The sequence below is a fragment of the Podarcis gaigeae genome (genome assembly GCF_964106915.1).
Source record: "Podarcis gaigeae genome assembly, chromosome: 3".
NCBI lineage: Eukaryota > Metazoa > Chordata > Lepidosauria > Squamata > Lacertidae > Podarcis > Podarcis gaigeae.
The window spans coordinates 53,236,009-53,249,263 of NC_139680.1; the positions used below are offsets into that span (position 1 = coordinate 53,236,009).

The 13,255-nt window shown below is 41.7% G+C and overlaps 1 protein-coding gene across 4 annotated transcripts in view; it reads left to right on the plus strand.

The window, feature by feature from the left end:
- Window positions 1–6,181, plus strand: part of LOC310840886 (dermatan-sulfate epimerase-like) — a 151,373-nt gene extending 145,192 nt beyond the window's left edge. For all 4 annotated transcript variants that reach the window (XM_083731079.1, XM_083731076.1, XM_083731078.1 and 1 more), the window contains 3 exons: window positions 210–449; window positions 1,280–1,487; window positions 2,481–6,181. In XM_083731079.1, coding sequence (XP_083587205.1) covers window positions 210–449; window positions 1,280–1,487; window positions 2,481–4,254 — 2,222 coding nt within the window. In that variant the 3' untranslated portion in view covers window positions 4,255–6,181. The remainder of the gene's footprint in view (window positions 1–209; window positions 450–1,279; window positions 1,488–2,480) is intronic.
- The last annotated feature ends 7,074 nt before the right edge of the window (window positions 6,182–13,255 follow it).

The window sequence follows — 13,255 nt, forward strand, 5'->3', positions numbered from 1 at the left end:
TTGAGGTTTTGGAATAATTCATTTTTAACGAAAGCTGATATTCAGGGGAAGCTGAATTCTTTGCCACTTTCAGTTTGGATATTTTCATAGAATACTTTCCATCCTGGTCATAAACTAGTATGTGTATTTTTTTATATATCTGTGTTTAAAAATGACATTTTATAGATCGTATCTCTATTGGGTATAATATTCTCAATATTACCTTCCAGGTTATCTTCAGGAAGCATACCTGTGGACTAAGCAAGTCCTTGCAATCATGGAAAAGTCTATAGTTCTGCTTCAGGAAGTGACAGATGGATCTCTCTATGAAGGAGTAGCATATGGCAGCTACACCACCAGATCCCTTTTCCAATACATGTTCCTTGTTCAAAGGCACTTTGACATTAACCACTTTAAACACCCCTGGCTTAAAGAACATTTTGCTTTTATGTACAGGACAGTTCTGCCAGGTAAGCAGCTCAAGTCAGCTTCAAAATAAATGACCAATGGGTCTTTAGATGAAGCCCCAAGTTGTGAGATTCTTGTGTACAGTGGCAGGCTGCATGCCAGTATCAAACTGTAGCCCCTCCTGACAGGAGATAAGTGTTGCTGGAGCTGAGCAGCACCAACCAGCTGTCAAGTGATACACACAATGCAATCACACCTAAAAATCTGTTCCTGCACACATAGATGATTCTCTGGATCAAAGTGATCCAGAATATTTGGGTTGGATCCAAAAGTGCATTTTTTAATGCAGAAAGCACTTTCTGCTTTTCTTGCCCATTTGCCCATTCAGCTTGCCCATTTGCCCAACTTGCCTCTCCACCCCCAGGTAACTATCAGTGCTGCTGCTGCTGGGAGGCTAGTGCTGCACCTCTACCCCACCAGGCAAGGCGTTGCTGCTGAAAAGGGAGTTAATATTGTGATATGGATCTTCCTGCTGCAACTAGACTATGAAGTTGGACCACAAAACCAGGCAAACCATCCTTATTAGAATGCCTGCTACAACACAAGTATTCCCATACGTGTACATATAACTGAGGCCATACCACTTCATAACTTTATACTGTTGTTGGGTTTGAGATTAACAAAAAAAAGGGGTGTCTGTTGAAACTCTTTTCTTAAATTGATTGCATGCCAGATAAAACATTATTCAAGAGCATAGTTAGAATCCTGGAAATCTTTAATTCCCAAGGACTCCCTCTGACTTCAGCAAGACACTCCCATCTCTGTACTCAAATATGCAGTGTTGAGTAATGTGCTTACATGGATACATGTCTGATTTTACTTTTCCTCATAGGATTCCAAAGGACAGTTGCTATTGCAGATTCCAACTACAATTGGTTTTATGGACCAGAGAGCCAGTTGGTGTTCCTGGACAAGTTCGTTATGCGCAATGGTAGTGGAAATTGGTTGGCTGATCAGATAAGGAGGAACCGAGTGCTTGAAGGCCCAGGGACACCATCCAAAGGGCAGCGTTGGTGCACACTTCACACTGAATTTATCTGGTACGAGACAAACAAATCCTAATGCAGAGAGACTTTTGAGGGTCCTCTGCCAATGTATGTAGGAATATTGTACTCTGTCCATGTGCTACCTTGGACAAAAACTGACTGGCATGAAATTAACATCCTTATGAACTTGGAATAAATTTTGAAATTCTGAGAGCAGCATCTAATGAAAACTGAAGAAAAAATTGGCAGTAATTTTGTGCAAACCTCAGCCCCAACCTGCCCCCTGCCCCGCAAAAGAATAATAATCAACTTATGGCACAGAAGAAGCCTTGTGGGGTCTGCCATTGGCTGGAAATTAGGCTCCTCAGTATGTACAAAATTATCTTTTACTGTCAGATCACAGAGGTTTGTAGGTATTATATGCCTCCCATTTCAGCTCAGGAAACAAAGAAGACTACAAACCCCGTGATCCCCAGCAGAAAATGATCTTCATGAATATACTTAGGAGCATCATTTCTATCCAAGGATAGATCCAGCAAGGCTTCTCCTTTGTCTAGTGAGTCTTCCTTACTAGGGGATACCTCCTCCTCATTCTTAGAAGTAGGTTTGTTTGTATGTTTGGTGGGCTAGGTTGGAGGGACAAATACCATTTTGAGCAAGATACACATTTAAAGCGGTCTGAACATGCCTTGAAATGGAGAAATGCTTCTTTTCTAATGGGAAGTTCACAAATTCTTATTTGGTGCCATCCCCAGTGTCAAGGACTGGAGCTTTTAATGACTACTCTTCCCTGAATCTTCCTCATCTGAAATATTGCCTTCCCTAGTTGTTTGCAGATATTCGAGGTCATGCGAGTTCCTGTAGTGTAAGATGCTATAATTCCTGCTTATAGATAAGCAAAATCTGCATTTAATCAGGACAGTATTCTTCAGTAAGGATGGTTACAGAACGGAATATTGTTACCTATTAATATTTAACTGAGAAAATCAAAAGAGATGAATAATTAATGCCTATTATTGTCATTCTTTTATTTTTATTTTTGGAAAGGTATGATGCAAGCCTGGGTTTAGTACCTCCTCCAGACTATGGCATTCCAAAACTGCATTATTTTGAGGACTGGGGAGTTGTAACATATGGAAGTGCACTGCCGGCCGAAGTCAACAGACCTTTCCTCTCCTTCAAATCAGGAAAACTGGGAGGACGTGCAATATATGATATTGTTCACCAAAATAAATACAAAGACTGGATAAAAGGCTGGAGGAACTTCAATGCTGGCCACGAACACCCAGATCAGAACTCCTTCACTTTTGCCCCCAATGGTGTACCTTTCATAACAGAAGCTCTGTATGGACCAAAATACACATTTTTAAATAATGCACTGATGTTTTCTCCAGCTGTGTCAAAGAGCTGTTTTTACCCCTGGGAAGGGCAAGTTACTGAAGACTGCTCATCAAAGTGGTTGAAATATAAACATGACTTGGCTGCGGATTGCCAAGGGAGAGTGGTTGCTGCTATGGAAAGAAGTGGGATCATCTTCATCAGGGGTGAAGGAGTGGGTGCGTACAACCCCAAACTAAAACTGAAAAGCCTCCAAAGAAACCTGTTACTTATACACCCCCAGCTCCTCTTGCTAGTGGACCAAATACTTATTGACGATGGTAGCCCCTTGGAGACAGTAGCCAGCTTCTTCCACAATGTGGATGTGCCTTTTGAGGAAACAGTTATTGACGATGTCCACGGGGCCTTCATTAGGCAACGAGATGGGATGTACAAGATGTACTGGATGGATGACACTGGCTACAGTGAAAAAGCTATCATTGCCTCAAGAATGTATCCCAGAGGCTACCCTTACAATGGGACAAACTATGTGAATGTCACGACTCACCTGCGAGCCCCAGTCACGAGAACTGTGTACCTCTTTATTGGGCCTTCCATTGAGGTCCAAAGCTTCAGCGTCCATGGGGATTCTCAGCAATTAGATGTCTTCATAACAACCGATGAGCACGCCTATGCCGTCTATTTATGGACCGGTGAGGATAAAAGCCGCTCTGTCTTTGCACAAGTTATTGCAGACCGCCATAAAGTTCTGTTTGACCAAGCCTCAGCCATTACCAGCCCCCCGGTATCAGAAGTCAGAGACTACATGGGGATAGTAGAAAAGAACATTCAGCATTTCAAGCCTGTCTTCCAGCAGCTAGAGAAACAGATACTTTCCCGTGTGCGGAACACAGACAGCTTCAGAAAGACAGCTGAGCGCCTGCTGCGGTTTTCAGATAAAAGGCAGACAGAGGAGGCCATTGACAGGATATTTGCAATCTCACAGCAGCAGCAGCAGCAGCAGCAGCAGCAGCAAGGCAAAGCAAAGAAGAACAGAAAGATGGCTAAAGGCTATAAGTACGTTGATGCTGGTCCCGACATTTTTGCACAGATTGAAGTGAATGAAAGAAAAGTTCGACAGAAGGCGCAGACTTTGGCTCAGAAAGAATTGCCTGTGGATGAAGATGAGGAAATGAAAGATCTTCTTGATTTTGCAGATATTACATATGGGAAACACAAGGACAGCGTGTTATTCAAAGGCCGATCTGGTCTTGCACAGATGCTGGCAACTGCTCGAAGCAGTGCTCCTTCGATGTCAGCATCTTACACCCGCCTCTTCCTCATTCTGAACATTGTTATTTTCTTTGTCATGCTAGCCATGCAACTCACTTGGTTCCAAAAAGCCAAGAGCCTGCATAGCCAAAGATGTCTTTATGCGATCTTGCTAATTGACAGCTGTATATTATTGTGGCTGTATTCCTCTTGTTCTCAGTCACAATGCTAGCAATAAAAACCCCAGTGATTGCTACTTGACCATTCTGTGATTAGATATGTCTTTGAAAAGCATTTAGCCTAATAGGGCCAGAATATATTTTGTTCATCTTCTGACACATTCCAGAAACCCTTGTGGGATTGTTGAATTATTGTAGTCAGAGAAGATAAAGTTAATGGGCATTGGGGCACTGAACACATATCTCAAAGTACCACCTAGATATGGGTCAAGTTGCATTTGTCCTAAGAATGAATGTTACATGCCCTTGTTCTGAACTCAATATGTGGCATTACATTTCCTTCTTCAATAGAGAAATTATATCTCTCAGATGAGTTGTTCCATAACTTTTGTGAAGTTTTTAAAATATGTAACTATTTTAACAGTCCCCCAAACTGGTTGTTCACACATGCAGCAAGGTTTTTAGCCAAAGGATTTCATCCTTTCTATCTAGCCAGAGATAATGATATGAAGGGAGGGTGACGAGAAGTGCTCTTGATTATTTGTTGCGTCTTACTGCTTACCTGTCTTAAAACGCAGGCACTACTGTATAGCACTTCCTGTCAGTATCACTATCATTTTCTCTCTATCGCCAGTAACAGAAAGTGCTGCTTGCCTTGCCCCCACCTCCAGTCAAGACTATGCAAGATCCTTCTTCCAATCTTTGTAAGCAGAAAGCCAGTTTGGGCTAACTAACAGCTCCTGGAGCATCAAGACCCTATAGTGTGTGAATGCTTAAATGGGCAATTATGATGCCATAAGCCAAATGCTGTCATTTGTCCTTTTCCCCATTTATGCTGGAAGGAAAGAGCAGCAAGCTCATGTTATTTGGTCAGTGCAATGCAGAGGCAGCTGGGCCCATAAATAAAATCTTGAATGAGACAATAAGGTATCTTTGCGCTGGCACACGCTTGCATTTTCATCACTTAACGCCTGCCTAATTGAGGGATGAGTCATATATTGTAACATACACAACAAGCCATCAATAATTTTGTAAGATCCTCTCAAGTGAAGGCTTAGCCACACTTCTTCTTGTCCTGTTGCTTTCCCCCCAGGGAAAACTCTTTAGTGCTCAATCAGAGCACACAGCAATTTGGGTTTTCTCTGAATTGATGTTTGCTTCGACTTAGCACTAAAGAGCAGGGCAAGGGAAAAACCCCTCGCACGTTTGCCTAGAAAGTGCAAGTCAAGTGAATAAACACTCAGACCTGTGCTTTCTAGACACAAAATTGTGGTCGAGCCCTGAGTTTCACTAGTGTCAGTTCACATAATCTGTTGCCAGTCAGCAAATGTTTCATGTTCAGGTAGATGAGCCTCATGGCCCCTTCTATCTCTACAATGACATGATTTTATATGAGCCAGAACTTAGCTTTCCTGAAGAAGCCAGGGGAACGCATTAGGTAACTGGGGGAAAGGGAACAGGGGTGCTCATGATGGGTGCTCAGCCCCATCTATACCAAAGTGCTATCCAGTTGGGAATGTTTGTATTGAGAGTGTGGGTGAAATGTATAAGATAATGTACATTTTTGTGGAATTACTTCTAGGTGGGATTCTAGATGCCATAGACCTCTAGTTGACCACTGTGAATAGATGCTGGACTAGATGGGCCTTTGGTCGGATCCAGCAGAGTTCTTTTTATGTTCTTAGCAGTCTTTCTGTGTGGAAATTTTCTGAGATTAACTGATTGATGAGGCCCTTGCTCCTCCCAGTTTTTAGGATATCGGTCCTGTATGTATCTAGAAGTTCCTGAAACAAGAATTGACATCGCTTCTGCAATTAATGAATGTGCCTCTCTTGCATGCAGGAATCGTGGGGATGATATTTAAATCCAAGGCATTTGAAAATGAATATGAGTTGAGGAAATGGTTTTTATTGTACACATTGAAGAAAATACAGTGCTTTTTCCAAATGCATTTTGCTAAATAAAGAGATTATAAATGTCTGTGGTATCTCAAACTTTTGCTTAATTTTTCTTCTTTTGTTGTGCATCCATACAATAAGGAACATCTGATTTCTTGTTTTATGCACATTGACTTCACATAATTTGTTGCTCAAGATAGAAGAAAACTTCCAACAGCTTTTGCTTTTAAAAAAACCTGAATTTCTATTTTTTTAAAAAGTCTTTTTTTAAAAAAAAGTTTTTAAAAATCTCTCATAGCTGTGCAAAAGTATTTGAATATGTCTGGGGAGGTTTCCCATGAACTGTACAATTTGTCTTTCCTCCCATGGTTCCAATCTCCTTTGCTCTTACTGTTCTCCAGCTTTTGCCCTTGTAAAAATCATTTTTGGAAAGTTAATACAAAATAATTATGCACTAATGCTCCAATTCTGCAGGGGTGAAGGAAGGAGAGAAATCCCAAAGCACTTCTTCCACCGCATCCACTTCCCTGCTGGGTTCTGATTTATATAGTACCAGTTCCTGAGTCAATGTAATGTTTTCTTTTGTTTGGGGGTATGTTGGGGCTTGGAAACACTTTAGATCCAAACTTCCTCTGGTCATCTACTACTAGGTACCCTTTTTGGTCCTACCAATGTCTGAGCTCCAACACCAGCAGGACCAGGGTCATGGAGATTTCTTTAGTCAGTAAAGTTAAACATTGGATCTCTGTCTCTCAGGTCAGAAATTCCTAGCACCTTTTGCCGCTGTGGTGCCCTCCCATGGGCCATAGAATTTCAACCTAAACTGAATATATGCGTATTTGTTTAATGGAAACAAATTTGGGCATTTATAAAAAGAACCTTTGGATGGACAGCACTGCTCAGTGTATATGTTCTGAAGAATCGGTCAACTTGGGTATTATTTTATGGAAAAAAATCAAATGACATTTCTTGAGGATATATGAATGATATGTTTAAAACTCCAGAGGGCAATCATGAAGACTTCTGTTGGTAATTGATTTATCAGGCCATCCATATTGTTAAAATGAGGTCCGTGCATTACAAAAGGGAGAATAGAAAAGCAGATGTAGATAGGTTGAAAGCCGGAGTTTAAAGAAGGCATGTTGGAAAATACTATTCAAGGATGCCAGCAGATGAAGTTTTATTTTATATTTCAACAGATGTGTCGGATGCTATATGCTGATCACATTCTCTGGTACTATTTTTGAACTAGTGCACAAACAACAAGACTGTGATTCACTTCAGCCGTTAATCACAGGACAAAGTTGGCCTTGTCATGATCTCTTAGCCGTGAGTTCTTAGTGTAAATGTGACTATGCAAATAATCATGTACACTGCATAGATATTATTTATTGAATTTATACCCTTCCCTTCCCAGGAGATAAGTAAATGAGGTATTGATATTTACTGGCTTCAGCTTTAGGGTGGGTTTGGGGTAAGAAATTAAGGATGGCTCTAAGACTAGCATCATCTAGGTTCTAGATTTTGCGGACAAGTAAAATCTAATAACTTCTAGATTTTGCAGACAAGATATGGGAGCAGATGCTCTTGTCCTTAGGAAATTTGATAGCTGTTCAAACAAACTTCTCTGTTAGTGAAATATTCAGCATGCATAATCTTCTAAACTGTGTCAGTAAGGCATTGGGGTATTGGCCTCCCACACTATGGTAGTGTTTCTTGTCATTTGGCAAGGTTCAGTCGTAAATTTTGATTTACATTCACAATAGTGAAAGTCCTTTATTATAAAAGTGTTATTTTTTTTAAAAAAATGAATATTTTAGTAATACTAAGGAGCTGCAGAACCCTATTTTTCAAGGGAAATATAGAAGTATGAAAAATCAAATGGGAATGCTGCCTTCTCCTTAAGCAACACCAGTATTGTTTTACCTTTGTTAGCAGATGCTCGTGTGCAGAAGTACATTTGTGTTTACCCAGCATCATACGTTGAATTGTGCAATGTGACTCCAGCATAAAGTTTAATGACCATCTAGAAATTGGTTCATCAGGCACTTCTAGTTTACAGTTGCCTTAGTGGATGTGTGAAAACTTCTTCAGACAACCTGACTCCACAAGAATGGCTATTTATGTGGTTGGAGTATCTTGAAACTTGTACATTTTCCCTGTGGTCTTTCATAATACTGACAAAAATGTGGAGACTATACAATCACAATTCATTCCAATCATAGTAGCAGATAAATTTGTCAGGCATATTTCCAGAGCTCCAAATGTTTATTGTTATTAATTTATTCAATGTGTATACTGCCCTTCATGCGAAGATCACAACATAAAAATACAAAATCATAATACAAAATAAATAATAAAAGAAAAGCAAACTATGAACCCCCCCCCAAAAAAATTTTTTTAAAAAAGCAATAGAATGTTCATCGGTCCAAGGCCTGGTTGAAGAGAGACGTTGCTGTATGTTGCTTAAAGATATGTAATGAAGGCATCAATCAAGCTTCCCTGGGGAGGGCATTCTACAAACGGGGGGTTACTGCAAAAAAGTACCCTCAAGACATTTTTTGGAGGGGGCACATGAAGGAGGGTTTCAGGTGATTATCATGGGGTGTAGGTCACTTCATATGGAGAGAGGTGGTCCCTGAGGTACTGTGGTCCTAAGCTGTTTCTGACAATGTGTAGGTTGTAACAGAGATAGCATGAGTATTTTTGGTGCCTGGATTAAATGCAGATGACATTGGATGGGTGCATCCAATACATAATTATAGCAGTGCAACCCCAACTCCTTGTGGGGCCTGAGGAAGTGTCCTGAGGCTCAGCTCTGCCTGGCTTTGTCAGCCTCCTCTGTTGGTTGAGCTGCAGTGTAAAGGAGGAATCCAATGCAGCTACTCCAATGGTGGGTTGAAATAGCTGGAAACCGGGCTGGGCTGACCCAGGATTCAGCAGCTCCTGTGTGGACTCTGCTGCTGTCAGGCAATGGCGATGGGTCTGATCTGGGACTCTGCAGTACCAGCCTGGGAGCTGGCACAGTGTAGGGGCTTTTTTCCTGCCCCACCTTCTGGCACAAATGCTGGGACTGTGGGTTTATCACTGGGTGCATTACTTCGCCAAGCCACACCGCTGACAGCCATAATTTAGGATTGCAGCCTTGATTATTAACCACCTTCCACTTTTTACTGTTACTCTAATGTCTACTCTGAGGTGGGCCACTTCACCCTGTAGAAATTATATTAATAATAGGTTTTCCCTTATTTGGATTGCCTGAAGCTCAGAATCAAGTCATTACTGCAACATCAGTACTTTAAGGATACTCCCACTACATTTGATTTGATTCGAGCAAAGAATGCAGCGTGTGTTTGTGCCACATAGGAAACTTATGAATATGATAATTTTACAGCTTGCCAGTGTGGCCCAGAGAAATACTTCCATTTTATAGTGCAATAAAACTTGTTGATCACAGATGCTCTTATAAGTCACTGTTTTCATAAGAGGTTTAATAACTTAATATCTGCTAATTTTAAAAAAGCTGGCAAGGAACAGGCAGGAATAAATACAGTTTATTCTAAAAGGAGTAGAGTTGGTCACAGAATGTTTGTGAAAATACAGATCATTCACAAGCATCAGATCTGGGCCTGCCCTTTCACACTCCCAACTCAATGTGAAGAGTTCTTTTTATTTTGGCCTCAGCCCTGGTGTTTTATTGAAGCATAACTGGTAAATCTGAGGAGTTCTTATAGTTCTATATGTGGAAATAAGGCCACAACACCCGGCCTTGATTGAATAATTGACACCACACATGAACATTCTGTCCATTTTCTTAAGTCCTGTTTCAAAAAAATTAAAAAATAGTTAGCGTAGTGAGTAAGATTTTGTTCTGCACACACAGAGAAGTGCGTATGTATTATTTGAAATGGATGGAGAGGTGTGTAGTAATGTCTAGTCACTTTTCAGTTCCTTTGACAAACTAAAGCTTCCTGGTTAAGTTGTCTTCTCCCTAAAAGTTTACTTTGGAAAATATCAGCTCCTTTTGGAACGGGCCAATTAACTGCTGTTAATTTCCTTCTGCTTGGTCAATGTCAATGTTGTTGTTTTTCCCCCAGGAAAGCCCCAGCTTTTTCTTTCATGTAACTAAACATTACGTATACAAGCTTGCGTATTCTAAACTTGTCAGGAAAGAGCGGCTGACAACATGGCAATTCTAAATGCTTCGTTCCAAAAGCAGGGTGGAGACTTTTCCATTCATGTATTAAATACCATCAGACTTTCATATTTTCCTTCCATAGCTTTATGGCACACATGGAATGGTTTTGTTTAACATGTTAATCAGAACCTTACTGTTCAACCAAAGAGGGATGCAATTAAAGCAGGGGGTAGTGACCCTGTGGATCTCCGGAAGTTGCTGGACTACAACTCCCATCATTGCTGATCATTGGCCAGGCAGATGTGGCTGATGGGAAATAGAGTTCAACAACATCTGGATGGCTGCAGGTCTCACCCCCCACATACCCACAGGTTCAATCTTCAGCATCTGAAGACGGCCACCACAGGGGGTTCAGATGTACCAGGTCCCATAGCCAAGAGGGGCCTCAGGCTATCAGCTTTCTTTTTCTTTTTTTAAAAAAGTATCTAGCCCTTGTAACCTCCTTACAATTTCAGTTGAGATGAGTCAACCTGGCTGCTCCCATCTCTCAGTGCCATTGAGTGAAGTCAGAGAGATCAAGTGGGCACATTGTGGCGACCTGGAAGTGGCCGGGAAAGGGGGCAGAACAGGGACAGTATAGGCTTATCTGTGCTTTGACACATGCAGGGGTCAGGAATGTAACCCCTGTGCAAATTGTTCGTTGCTTGTACTGGGCTCAGAAAACCCTGTTGGCACCACTTTCTGAAGGGCACCATCCTTGCTTTGGGAAACATGTGTCCAATGCAAGTGCCTGGTGTCTTTGTCTGCACCAAACTCAGCCTAGTGATGTTAGGGCCCAGGAGCAGCCAAAGTTTGTCCGAGATTCTCCAACCCAAAACTAGGTCCCACATCACAATCCAGGGCAAGCGTTCATTTCAGCTTTGATGCCATGGTTCTGAGAAGAGGAAATAGGAACACAGATGGGGTATTCATAGAATTGTAGAGTTATAAGGGACCCGAGGATCATCTAGTCTAACCCCTTTCAAACTTAGGAATCTCTCTCTCTCTCTCTCTCTCTCTCTCTCTCTCTATATATATATATATGAAATGTGCAGCCTTGAAGCAGGCTGTTTACCCATACCTAAACCTTTTTTTTCTTTTTCTTTACATGACATGATTTCTTGACAATTGCTGCTGAACGAGCAACCAGCCGTTGCTGAAAGTTCTGCCAATATCTGTGGAGCTTGATGTGTGACCAGTGGTTTAATACTTGCTTTGATGTTGCAGTCATGAAGTGAAAATATAAAAGTGTCATCAAGGATACTGAGTGTGAGCATAAATTTTCAGCTGACTCAGATCAAAGTTCTTGCATTTCCCTACCACTCAACATGCTGTCTCCAGGTGCTGCATCTTTCTGGGGTGGGGAAAAAGGGAGAGAGAGGAGGGAGGAAACCAATGGTCCATGTTTTATATAGTTCTGTATTTTATATATCATTACCTGGTTCCCAGTTCTTACAGTGCATTTGCTTTGCATCGTCACTGCCAGTCTCTCCTTGTGTTCTCATCTGCCTAATGCACATTTTGCAGCCTGTTTCATCATTGCCAAGGTCGTGGCACACAGGAGCCACCTAGCGGAATGCTTAATAATAATAAAGTTAGTTTCGACCCCAGTCACTACTTCCTCTTTTGTTAATACAATCCTCTTTCCTGTTGAATGAGCATAATTTTTACCATATGTATCTTGCCATTCCCCAAAGTCAGGGTAGCTAGTAGTTGCTCGAAACATTAAAATCACAGCAGATAGGAAAGGTATGGCTTCAGCCAAGTTTTGCTGCATGATCAATGGCCCAGGCACTGCTTGGAGGAGGAAAAAAAGAGTATGGGGAATGGGAAACACAGGAAAAAGGTGGTGGTGGTTTGTATTTGTTTCTACTTGTGGGGGGGGGGACCCTTTAATGAACAGGTTTTCAAAAAGGCAAATATGTTCCTGTGGCCATGTTCTATAAGTATTTGTGGATCTGCTGTTTAAATATCTTGTAGGAAATTTACTATATTTTGTGCCAATTGTTGGTAGCTTTCAGTAGCTCTGGGATGTGGGTGGTGCTGTGGGTTAAACCACAGAGCCTAGGACTTGCCGATCAGAAGGTTGGCGGTTCGAATCCCCGTGACAGGGTGAGCTCCCGTTGCTCGGTCCCAGCTCTTGCCAACCTAGCAGTTCGAAAACATGTCAAAGTGCAAGTAGATAAATAGGCACAGCTTCGGCAGGAAGGTAAACACTGTTTCTGTGCACTGTTCTGGTTCACCAGAAGTGGCTTAGTCATGCTGGCCACATGACCCGGAAGCTGTACGCTAGCTCCCTCAGCCAATAAAGTGAGATGAGCACCGCAACCCCAGAGTAGGTCACAACTGGATCTAATGGTCAGAGGTCCCTTTACCTTTCAGTAGCTCTAAGCCAGGGATGGCCCTCCAGATGTTGAATACCCAACTTCCATCAGCCCTAGCCAGAACAGCCAATGTGTGGGATAACCTACATATAACCAACACACTTAAGTCTAATTAATGCACAAAGGGGTTAGCTAGTTCACTCCCTCTCAGCTTGGAAGGAAGGTAAACAAGCCTACTGTCCTCTCCCAGTCTACCTGAGAAGCTGAGTGAAGAGGTTTTTTTGCTGGTTGCTGCAGCTCAGACTGCATGCCTCTAACAAGCCAATCTTGTGTTCCTTTGCCAATAATTTAGGAACTTTCACCACCGTAACAAGCCAAGTTTTACTAGTTACGTTTTCTGAGTGATATGTGGGAAAGCAAATAAATCTCATTTTTGGAGAGTTTATAAGTAAACCATTTTTAACTGATCAGACGTGGTCTTACTTTACACTGGGGGAGAAGAGACTATTTTGGAAGTACTTGTGTAATGTACTTCTCAGTGGTGACTGTTGCCCATCGGGACTGCTAAGGTGGAAAGCAGGGAACCCAAAAGTATTCGGGGCCAGAGCCAATGATAAGCATAACCATATAATTCTAGTTTTGGACCCGTCCTCTA